This window comes from Corvus moneduloides, chromosome 1 (assembly GCF_009650955.1).
Source record: "Corvus moneduloides isolate bCorMon1 chromosome 1, bCorMon1.pri, whole genome shotgun sequence".
In the NCBI taxonomy this organism is placed as follows: Eukaryota; Metazoa; Chordata; class Aves; order Passeriformes; family Corvidae; genus Corvus; species Corvus moneduloides.
Window position 1 is genome coordinate 74,741,044 of NC_045476.1, and position 12,379 is coordinate 74,753,422.

General features: G+C 41.9%; 1 protein-coding gene across 4 annotated transcripts in view; it reads left to right on the forward strand.

Moving 5' to 3' along the window:
* The window catches only part of F13A1 (coagulation factor XIII A chain), a 62,179-nt gene that overhangs the window by 20,614 nt on the left and 29,186 nt on the right, over positions 1–12,379 (forward strand). For all 4 annotated transcript variants that reach the window (XM_032116192.1, XM_032116182.1, XM_032116166.1 and 1 more), the window contains exons 5-6: positions 5,935–6,053; positions 11,699–11,806. In XM_032116192.1, the coding sequence (XP_031972083.1) occupies positions 5,935–6,053; positions 11,699–11,806 (227 nt within the window). The remainder of the gene's footprint in view (positions 1–5,934; positions 6,054–11,698; positions 11,807–12,379) is intronic.

Consider the following 12,379-nt stretch of genomic DNA (forward strand, 5'->3'; position numbering starts at 1 on the left):
GCCCTTATAACTTCCCCTTTAGCAGTGACTAATTAGCAACGGTGCCCTCTCTGAGGAACAAAACACTTTGCAAATGAGCCTTTTTTTATAATACAGCGGGTTGAAGAACAATTTATTTTTTAAAAAACTCTCAGGATCCTTGAAAGAAATCAGGCTTTACTCTGACAGGGTTTTATTTTACCCAATGAGCTCCAAGTCTGGCTTTCAGGAGAGGGCAAGGACCAGAGAGGTTTGACTCCGCCTTCTGACAAGTTGTAGCACTGCCTCAGCCTCCAACACTTGAAAGGCTCCAAGTATTACAGTATATTTAGGTCACCAGCTAACTTTAATATCCTCCTGTACTTTCCTTCATTTTTCCATTCTTTTACCACAGTATTCACATCAAATAATCCTGTACCAAACAAGGGCCTTCCTACCAAGTGACAAGTAAGTTTGGCATTATTAGTACAGCCATTATTCAGCTGCACTACTGTCAGTACATGAAATGATTTGTGCTGGATTCGTTACTTGCCCCTAGTCTGAGGGAATATAAGCAATGATTAGCTTATGCATTATTTAAGAAGATATAGATTAATGCTGAATAAAGCAGAGTTAGTTAAGTGGGAATAGGAGGGAAGGGCAGGGCCCAAGGCCCTGCCACACTGTGAGATACTTCTGAAAGCAGTGTAGGGCACCTCAGAGCAGTGTGCTAACAGTTTGCTCTGGAGGGTATGCGACAGAAAGAGAGGAGTCATTGCCAATGCTATGACCCACTGGGAGCAGACAAAGGTTCTTAAGGTTTGTTTTGGCACCATCAGACTCACAGCTTCAACCACGGAGATGGAATTCTCCACCTAAAGGTAAAGCACTACTTGATTTTAGTCCTGGGTGTTGTAACAGCCAGCACGGTGACTCTGCAGTGGCTCAGCACATCTTTGGAAAGGGATAAACCCCAAGGAAAAAGCTTCTTAAATTGCCTCAGTTTGCCTCATGATTAGCAGACAAGCAGCTAGGGCTGCATGCAGTCCTAATGTGGAGACAAGATGTGTTGTGGGGGGGTTGGCTACCCCACTGTGGTGTGACTGGGACCACTCAAGCTGATGTGAGGTGTTAGAGGGAACAACGGGAAATCAATCCCAACTTCACACCTCCTTGCCCAGCAGCTCTATGTGCTGACTGATCCACCTTTGTTCATGGCATTTGGACACTTTGCTCTCCTGTGCCCTCCTTCCCTCACACCTGAGCTGAATGAGCCCAAAAGCCAGCAAGATTAAAACCACAACATGGGAGTAAAGCCACAGGGAGCAAGACATGCAGCAGTTGCCTCCAGCGGCAGGCATTGTCAAGACTGATGGAAAAAGTCTGCCTTAGGAAACAAAAAATACTCTCTGTGCAGCAAGGACATGCTTTGTGACCCCAGATCCAGGGGAAGCAACTTGGGGACCACATTTTCCTCTGCAGCTTATGTTTTCAGATGTCTCAATGGCTTCAGGTCCTGTCCCTTGCTGACTACTGTAGTTTTCATTTCCTGCATGTTTCATTTGGATTTGGATATATTCTCATTTCTTGTTGCTACTTTTACTCCTAGGTAGTTTGGGCTAATTGGCTCCTATATCTGTCTTTCTCTCCTTTCCTTGTGTTAGAAAATCAGGGACTGTTTCTTCATGCTTTATCCCCTGGCTAGAAAAGATTTTTCACCGGAATGACAAAAGGGTAGAAAAACTGAGGTAGTTAAAGTGCAGAGAAAACAATAGTTTGAAAATTTTCTAGGCTTGTTTGCTGGGTTAATAGCTAAGCAGAAAAGCCTGAGTGAAAAGCCTCATTAAAAAGAGAGAAGGCTGATGCCAGGAACGAATGGGGATTGTTACAGCAGGGAGCAGAGTATGGGCTCTAGTGCAGCTTTCGACTCATCATTTTGGAGGAACATCAATATGTCAGTATGAGCTTTTCTTTAAGACAGAGGCATTTGTGCCCTTTCTTATTACTCCTTTTCTCACTGTAGTTCAATTTTGACATATTTTCCCAGGCAGGGATGGTTTTTTTCCTGCCGCTTCAGAAGTTTGAATACTTTACCACTCAAGCTACAGAGCACTTTGCTTCCAAAATCATCATATGCTTTTATATATTTTAATCCTTTTAGCTACATTTAAGATTGACAACTAGGAATACTTTAAAGACAAAGGGCCTGATTCTGCAAAATTGTATACGCCAGCCCCAAACAGCTGGGAATTCACCTAACTAGTGGATTGAGATTTCAATTACTCAGGTGAGATTTTCATTGCTTAATGAGCAAGGTAAAGTCTGTGAGCAGAGGCAGCATCCTTTCTTCAGCCAGCTGACATAGGTGGATAAAACAGATGTGCTTTTGGGCATGCAGAGCTCTCTTCAGTTCTGGAACAGAAGATACAAATGGCAAGTAGTTAAGGATAACTTCTTGGAATTTAACTAAACTCTTGGCAATATCAGACTACATGAAAGCGGAGAAGAGCTCCTTTGATCTGGATTCTGTGGGCTCTTTCCAAGGAGCTGTGAGCTCTTTCCAAGCAGGTGCTGAGTCCCTGCAACTTTCTGCTGGGGAACACTAAGTGCGTGTCAGGAAAAGACCTTGTACTGACTCCTGTGGCTCTCTCACAGGTGGAGGTGCACAGTGTAGCTGAGAAAGTTGCACACCCTGTGGGCTGAAGTGTGCGTTTCGCTCACCCAAGCCTCATGCAAAGCGTATTACATTTAAGGAATTAAATATATTGCAACTTTGTTGAGTCAGCTGTACATTTCTCCTGCTTAAATGTCCTAATAGAGTTTGAGGATTAGTAACATGTAGTTGACTTTGGACTCCTCTCACATGTTACCAGTCATCCAAATTTGGCCCAGTAACATTTTCTTACTTTTATAGGTAAATCCTAAATTAGATTGCTTGTGTCATAGATTCCACATGGGCAAAATTCACACAGAGCTTCATCCTTCTGCTGCATTAATGTAGGCAAGTACTAACACTATTCAAGGCAGCATACTGCTCTTGATCCTGGGTGGAGTGGTTTTTGTAGATAACTACGTTTAGCTCTTGCAGCTTGGGGTTTGTCACAGCACTGTCCTCTTCCCAGAATGAGCCCTGGGAGCCCAGCCTTACATTCCTGGATTCCTGCACATTGAAGGGAGGCTGTGAGCTCAGGGCAAGCCTGCTGCTTCTGCTTCCACGCATCTGCTGGTGCTGCTGTGCTCAGCTGTCACTGTCTGCGTGAAGAAATGGCTTTTCCAGCACCACAGGGTTGCTGTGCTGGGGTTGGGGTCCCTCCGTTCTGGGTAGAGTCCTCTTAATGTTCATTCACCTTCCGAAATCGAAAGGGTTACTCTGCACTGCTCATGTCTTTAACAAGGGATTCCTTGCCTGCGATGCTGTCTTCACGTGAAGTGTATTTTCACCTTACCCAACTTCAAACGGAGTAGCATAGAAGCTAATCTGCTTCTTTGTAGCATTGCTGGTGTCTTAGTAAATTCCCAGGATAAAAGAAGTGAGTAAAAAAACTCCTGAACTGCTAGAGAAAAAGAACAAACAAACCCAGCACATTTCTGTGGAATTCTTCTGTTTGTCAGATGTGAGCCTCCACTTGCACAAAATAATTAGGAATTGCATTATGTAGAGCATGCTTAGCATCAAAGTAGTCACAAATGCCTCATATTTTCTTCTAAACAGTCTCGAGAGTAGTGAAAGCTGTCAAAAATCAAAGCAGCTGGCTTTTCTGTGAAACACAGAAGACCTTTTTACCTTATCAAAACCACAAATATTTAAAATAATCGACAGAGAAGTTAATCAATTTTCATCTGATTTAGCAAAGATCATGCAGTCTCAAAATAACATAAGCATCTCAATTGATACCAACAAGATCAATGTTGATATTTTTAATCCCCAAAAGAAAACAACAGCTGTCAAGAAGGCATATGCACACACTTCACTGAATGTGTAACTGTACAGAAGAAGGTGTGAATTCTCCTCTTTAAATGAACTCTCTGTACTATTTGTATGGATGGACTTTAATAAAATCCAAAGCTCAGTGAGAGAATGCAGATAATTGTTCAATGAGTAAATCAGGCAAATCCAGCCTAATGAAACAGAGCCTAGATGATCTGTAACATCTGTGATATTTTAAGTGGATGTTATGCAGGACTTGTTGGACCACAAAAAAGTCATGTAATACAGAGTTTCATAAGTATGAGAGTCCCTGCTTGCATAAATGGCTGCAGCCTTTTCATTCACTGTGAAGTTCTAACATTCTTTTTCATCTCATAGCCTCTGAATATAGTAAACCCATGATCATCCACTTTGTACCTGGGTGCAGGTTGACTAGGTCGTGGGTAGTGAGAAGCTTATAAAGAAACATCTTAATGGCTCAGCCTTTAGAAGCCAGGTGAATACCACCACCCTGCCAGATACAAGAGTGGGTCCCAGACCTGTCTCCTTCAGGTAAAACTCCATAAAGCCTCCGCTTGCTCCAAGTTGTACTTAGTCATCAGAGCCTGTGCAACAGCTGCCATAAAGCATAATGGCAAGCACTGATCTCCTCAAATGCAATACAGGCTTCTTGTATTTAACCCCTGCTTCTCTATCATTCTTTGCACACCAATGTGGAGGTCATTATGTAACATATCTATGCATAATCCCTTATATATGTATGGACATAGTAATATAAATTCAAGGAAAACAAAACTTCCAGAAGGGTCAGGTGTGTATATTGGCAAAGCCCTTCACCTAGCTGAAGCCAATGTCAGTCTCACCACTGATTTTTTTTGGTGGGCTCAGATTTAGCTTATTTTCAGCCAAATTGCAGTTTCATGGACAAATGAAGAAGCTTTTGAGGATGAAGTTTACCAGAGAGTGAAAATCTGATTTTCATTTCAACAAAATACAATGAATCAATAGGCTTTTAAAAGTTAAATGATCCTCTAGTAATTTGTAGTGGGGTGCTGAAGAAATCTACTATCACAGTAGTGAGTGGTAGTTTTGTACTAGCTCATATCGCATTGTCAGAAGTTATTGCTTCCCTTTAATTTGCTATCTGGTACCGTGTTACTGATTTCCTCAAATTAATTAATTCCCATGCTGTTAACTGTTAAGCTGCATCTCTTAGTCTCAAAATACAAGCCTGGAGAGATATCTTCAACTGTTCTAGAATCATAGTATCATGGCCTGCTTCATACTTACCTGTGAATGTCTGAATAGTTTCATGTCATTCAGGGCTCCTTATGAATGTTAATAATTAGTTATTTACATATGTAAATCATGTTTGCAAGTTAAGTGTCCGTGCTTATGCTCTTGATTTTTGATATAAATCCAATCTAGAATGTACCCTTTGTATATGTTTTGATGAAGATCTTGTCCTATTACTTCCAGTTCTCACTTAGACACTTGAATTTCTTCTCATATGACCTGGTCAGTCATACTGATACTCCACTCAATAACTAATGTACAGAAAAAGCTACCAGACCTTTCTCTTAATACGTTATAAAAGCTGTATTCCATTTTTTTAATGCGCTACAGATTTTTCTTTAGATCTCTTGACCTGAGCTGCTTTCCATTGACATTAATAGGTTTGAAATGGTTCTTTGATCTGTTTGTACAGATGCGGAATTGCATCATGGTGCCCCAACTTTTAAATTAGTTGTACACAGTAATCATAAAATTCTTGATAAGATGTGACGTTTTAATCATACTTTACAGATCCTGAGAAAACAGGCAAGAGTTGTTTTTCCATCTTGCATGTTTTTAAGTTATGTACCATATTCCTAACTATGGTCACTACCTCCTTATTCCTGTACTCTGTTGAAGCAAGTAATGCTTTGTTTGATGGAAGAGGGGTACTTTTCATCAGAGATGACTGTATTATATGCTCAGATGTTTTATCTGTCCTATATGAAAATTAAACACTTGTGCTAACATTTATTTTTGGTAAACTAATGCAGTGGATGCCGTGTATCTGGATGATGAGAAAGAAAGGGAAGAATATGTCCTGAATGATATTGGTATTGTATTCCATGGAAACGTCGAAGATATAAAATCAAGAAGCTGGAGTTACGGTCAGGTGAGCTGTTTAGATCTTCTCTGGCTGCTCCCAGTAGGACAGCAAATGAGTTTAATTGACACCAGACTGTGGTTGAGACTGTGGGCTCTGGAATGCATTATTGGTTTCTCCTTCAGAAAGGTAAGGGGTATCATTTTAAAATTGTATGAAGTGGGTATAAGCCTAATCCAGAAAAGCAATGCTATAGTAGCTGATATTTAAAGACCTTGTTTCAGGGGCATATTTAGGATACTAAGAGGCTGCCTGTTGGAAGTTATAATCATTAGCTGAGGTTTCCACAGCGCAGAGGTATTTCTGCTGCTGCATTATTGCTGCTTCAGGATCAAATCAATTTGGGAAAAGTAGAGTTGTTTGTTTTGTTTTTTTCATTTTTCAACAACAGTTTGTATTGCTTTTTGACCTTTCTTTTTAGTTTTAGCAACTTGGTGGAAATAATTCTGATCTTCTTGGGGGTCAGATAGTCACAAGTTTCCTGTGAAAAACTAGCATTTAATCCCAAAATTTTAAATTCTGGGGGAATCTTTCCCTTTTCTGCCTCGACCTGATAACATCAGTCTCCAGTGGCCTCTTGCAGTCTGGGGGAGACACCCTCTCCCAGGCTGGAGTGGGGTATTGGTGTGCCTTCAATAACACAGGATCATAGAATAATTTGGGCTGGAAGGGATTTTTAAAGATCATCTGGTTCCACCACCCCAGCATGGACATGGACGCCTTCCACTAGATCAGGTGCTCAGAGCCCTGTCCAGCCCGACCTGGAACACTTCCAGGGATGGGCCATCCACAGCTTCTCTGGGCAACGTGTGCCAGCAATTTACCACCTTCATTGTAAAAGTCTACTTTATATGTAGTATAAGCCAACCCTCTTTTAGTTTAAAACCACTACCCCTTGTCTCAGGCTTATTACTCGCCTATTTTACCTCAACCTTCTTGTAAGAATTAACCAGCTTCAAAATCCCCATGGGATGGAAGAATTAATTTATTGTGTTAGAATGGGAAAAAGGCCTCGCCAAGCAGAATCAAAATGAGGGCAAAGCTATAACCCTGGCTGTCACACAGAGGGGCTCCAATGGACAGGTATTGGACATGGTGAACTCATCTCATCTCCTGGATTTTCACAACAGCACAATTAAGAAGGTACTGAAGTATTTCACTACTACTCTGATGATGGATCCATTCAGTTTTTGCGGTGCCTCCCTAGCACAGCCTTGCAGAAGGGGCCTTGCTTTTTCTCCCTCAGCTCAACACAACCTCAAAGCCTGAGCTGGATGGATTTCCAGTGTGCTTGCCCTGGAGAGCTCTTTGAACTCACATCTCTCTTGTTTCCTTATTTAAGGGTACAATTTCATCATTTTTTTCCTGCGGCAGCACTGCCTGAGGGAGTTCCTGCCTCTGCACCATTCCTTTGGCTGTGTCAGTACCATTATTTGCAGGGTCTGACTGGTTTCCTGACTGAGATAAGAACAACCGTTAAATAAGGAGTGGGGAAGAAATTCCGTAAGCTGATGGTGCCTCTGATACAAGAGATGTGGAACCAGATCTTGAGGCCAAAGCTGGGCATGCATTTAAGCTGACCAAAAATGCCCCCTCCTGGCCCTTCTTTCCCCCTGCAAGTGCTTTTGCAGCTGTGCAGCGACTCAGACAGGAGAGCTGATCTAGCTGAATAACTGTCTCCTTGATTTTTTTTTTTTCCCCTGGGTTATTTCTTGGGCTTGCTCTGTTCCTAGATTTGGGATTCACTCCTTGACAGATGTAAGGGGAGGGAGAGAGAGGAATAAGTGGCTGGAGGTGGAAAGTGCTGCTTAAACCAGATGCTGGATTTATGTCCTAAGATGCTAAGTTTATGGCCTATGGTGGCTTGGCCTGAGGTGCTTATATTCTGCAAATCTGGCGTCTTCCTGACACAAACACCAGCCTCCCTTGAGAAACTGCATTATTTATTTGGTTTTGCTAGGAGGTAGTTCTGTCTGGGAGGTTAGGGCCTCTCCATAGTCCTTTGTCATGTACTTTCATTCCTGTGTTGACTGAAATCAGAGGACCTGATTTCCACCCTGTGCTGTGGAGCGCCTTTTGCTATTGGCTGCCCATGTGAAAGCTGAGTGTGGCAGATGCAACTCAGCAGGCCCAGGCCAAGAGCTTTAATGGAATTCATAATTTTGTATGGGTTTAACAGGCATGTCAATCTGCAAACGAACAGAGAAATATTCTGCTGGTTCCCTTACTTTCAGTGAAATGGAGAACAGGATGTTCCTGATCTTACCCTGTCCATTTCCAACCATTAAAGACACATTTTTGGCAATTCTAGATGTTAGGAATGAGACCATTGCTGTGAGTAAAAGCTAGCAGCAAGGCCTATATTATGAATATATCATGCAAGTATGCTTTTTATATTTATGATTTATAGCCCTTTCCAACACGTAAGTAAAAAGCACAAGGCCACGCAGAGTCGTAGAGGTGAAAGGTATATGGTCATACACAGAAATGCAGATAGATTTGTGCATGGTAATGTTCTTAGGCTAAAAAATTGCTTAGGACAATGACAGCTGGAAACTTCAACTCAGGTTGCAAATTAAAAAGGAGCATAGAATTCCAAACTGGGTTACTAGTGGGAGACAGTTCTCATAGCTGCTGTCTGTAATGAGAAGCATCAATGCAAGAGGAGGAAAGGCAAGAAACATGGACAGAGGAAGAAAAAACAGCAGAACAGTTGAAACATGGCTTCAGTGAATGAGGATGGAGGTGTTCCTTGTAACATGGCTGTGATCCCTCCTAAGAAACTGTAAAAGGCAGTCGCTCAGAAAATTCCATGCAGGATTCAGGGGAAATTTGGCTTTGGAAGACATCTAGGCACATAGGAATGCTCTAGCTGAAAAATGTCAGAAGTTGGATGCTATCCTGATCATTTAATGTTGATTTTTGGTTTTGTGAGAAAAATAAAATAAAACAGATGGGCATAGATTTCTGTTGCCATTGTGATTTCTCTCGTGTCCACACATTGATCTGCTTTAGCTTGGAAACCCACTGTGCCTATGTAATTCTACAGCACGTGCATTTGGTCAAGTCAGACCACAGGCAACATGAGATCATGTCTGCCTGCAACTGACTGTGAGAAACACAGCCTGAAGTCAACCAGCGCAAAAAGTGATACAGCCCCTCTTACTTTGGTTTAAATGGAAGGTCATCTATTAGAAACAGGTTAGCACGCAGGAGGATGCCCAGGACAGCTACATGTGTTGCTCTGTAGCACAAGGCACATCTGTGTGCATTTCACCTGTGTTTTCTCATGCCTTATTTTCCACCTGCATTTTTTCCTATGTGGTTTTGCCAAAGTTCCTTGCTCTTGAAATAGGCTTATTTTCATTTCAGCTTTGGTGGAGCAGGCAGTGACTGTACCTGGATCAGGTTCACTCACCTATACTATCTGCTTACTACTGCTCTGGTTCCTCTGATCTTTCAGAGATGTTCAGCATTATAACTGCCATTTTTCTATTCCAGTTCCCTCTAGATAGGATTTTCTTGCCAAGAGTGAGGGCAGAAAATTGATTTAGTTTGTTTTAATATTTTTTAAACCCCTGAGTAGTTGAGAAGGGCAAAACTGGCCTTAGTGTTAAGGCTACTCTGCATCCTACACTACGGCAAACAGTGTAAGCCAGCTAGCCCTTGCAGCTTGTCCTCTCTCTTCCCTGTTAATCCAGTTATTACACAAGCATTCATGTCACTTGGTAAATGTTAAGGTGGAAGGCAACAACCCTGACAGCAATTTATTTCCTCTTTATTCTTTCTGTATATAGTGGCAAGATTGACAGTGTCTCATAAACTGTAGATGAGAGAAGTTTAATTTGCAGGGTAAACTTCTTATTGATCTAACCCAGGTCTGATTACTTGAAGTGCAGAAAGCAGATTTTGATCCTGCTAAAAGATTGTTGTGCCAGACCGGAAGAAAAGGGAATTTGAACCAGAAAGGACAGCTGTGAGGCCCCAGAGTTTACATTTTCTGTTGTGAGGATTCTCCTTGGGAAGGAGGATCCCCGCAGCCCAGTCATTCACCCGACATTCTTTGTGTCACATTGCAGTGGAGTGGACTGGGATGTGCAATTATTCAGCTTCCACGAAATGAAAAAATACTAGTAGTAGGTCTCTGAGAAACACTGAGGAACATTGATCCCTGTTTCCCTATTCCCAAACACCATGAATTCAGCTATGCTCGGACTATAAAGTGATCATTAGCAAATGCCTGCTCCAGAGAAAGTAATGCAGTGCAAGTGTGGGTGATAATGAGAGCGGTGTGCTGCCTTGGAGGACGTTTGCTGAAAAGGATCCATATGCCAGTGGCACCCTCAAGGCAGAAGCAAAGGACTTCTATTGGCCAGGAAATGGCTGAAGATGGTGAAACAAGATGATGCTTCCCCTTCCTGGCTTATGCCAGAGCTCAGCTGTTGCCTAGGATGTCACTTCTATCCCTCCCATCTTCCCTGCTGTATCAGCAGCAGTCTTTACTCTTTGGGACTTCCTTTTCAGCTCTCTGACCTCACTCTTTGTGCTCCTCTCCTCAGACTTCCAAAGCAGCAGTTTGATCTGGGGTTTTGCTCACTTTCTTCAGGAGGCAAAATTCAGGACAGCCTTATCTGCCAAGGAGCCCTAAGCCAGGCTGGAGAGAGCTAGGAAATCAATCCAGCTCTAGTAGCAGCTTGAGAGCAAAAATCCTATTAGCATGAATCGTATCTTTCAGGATGCTAGCACAGAACATAAAACCTAACACCATGGAGTTTCTGTCACAGCTTTGAATGTTAATATAAGTTTGTGTGTATCTAGAAAGTATTTGTTTTATTGTTGTGAATTTCCCTGTCTCCTACCATTTTCCAGGGGACAGAGGTATTTTCCCTTGCTATGCAGTTTCTCCTAAGGAAAATGAAATACATTGCAGGGCAAGTTCTGTGACAAATGGTTTCTGGTCTATTTAGACACCTCTGCCCTCAATTCATTCTTGTGCTTGTTCATGCTAGACTGAAAAAAATGTACATTTTCACTCTATTTTTGAAGAAGACTACTTTAGGTCACTTGGTATTTTTGATGTCTAAGTTTTGCAGACCAGGATTAATCTATATAATAAGCTTTTGGCTGGTCAATTTTAAACAGATTTTAAAAATAACTTTGAAATACAAGTGTCTTCAAATTACCACTGGCAAACCACTTATTGTTCAACTTCCCAGCAATGCACTGGCTGTGTTGGAGAAGTCCTGAAATTAATAGGTCTGGAATCTGTGAAGGACATAAAGTCTTTTGCAAGTAGACAAGCTTCTTGTAGTTATTATTATAATAGCCTGCTATTATATACTTGTTAGCATTTAAAATTTCGTGTCCTGTCAGAAAGTCTGTGTTGTCGTTTCAACCTTCTGGAAACTGGACTGAGATTGAATTGAAAATTACACTCTCTTCCCTCACAGCCTCTCACATTTTTATTTTTTTTCCCACACATGGGTGATTATTCCAGAAGAAAATTTCTATTGTTAAACACAGAACTTTGATGTGACCAGCTAATTTTGAAACTGATCAGCAGTTATAACAACAAGGAAAAATAGCTTTGCCTGTTCTTTCCAGAATAAAAAGAGACTCAAATATTCCTCTGTGTCCCTTTTTCTTTTATTTAGTTTGAAGAAAACGTTCTGGATGCTTGCCTGTTCCTGATGGACAAGGCAGAACTGGAGCTCTCTGGTCGTGGAAACCCAATCAAAATCTGCCGTGTTGCCTCAGCAGTGGTATGTAATGGATGCCTAATATGTGTCAGAAGGGACTCATAAATCAAAGCCGGGCTGATTTAACTGGCCCTCGTGCCCTGATGTGCTCTCTACAATGCACAACAGATCAGTTGTCCATTCTGACAATTGTCCATTCTGGAGTCTGACATTGCATTTCTCTCCACTAAAGTTCAAGCAACTTCTGTTGGCTCATCGCCTTGTCCTGAGAATGGTGCCTGACTGGTGGGAAAACCACTTTCAGATGTTGCGCTCCAGGCATAAGCATTTCTTATGTGGCAATGTGCTTATTTTCCAGTAACTGATACAATTGAGAAAACTGTTTCTGCTGTGGATAGTGCAGTGGCATGATGGGTGGAATTTTGGATGGGGAACTGAGGGACTTTATGTGGACTCCAGTGCTAACCTCAATGGGGTCTTAGAGCACTGCAAGGGTGAATGTTGTTGTGCCTGATCCAAGCCCCAAATGACCTAATCAGGCTGAGAACAGTTATATAAGTGGGCTGCTTTGGCCCCAGAAGAAAACACTGTGGGAATTGTCCTCTTAAACGTGAGGTGCACAAAACATACGCCACT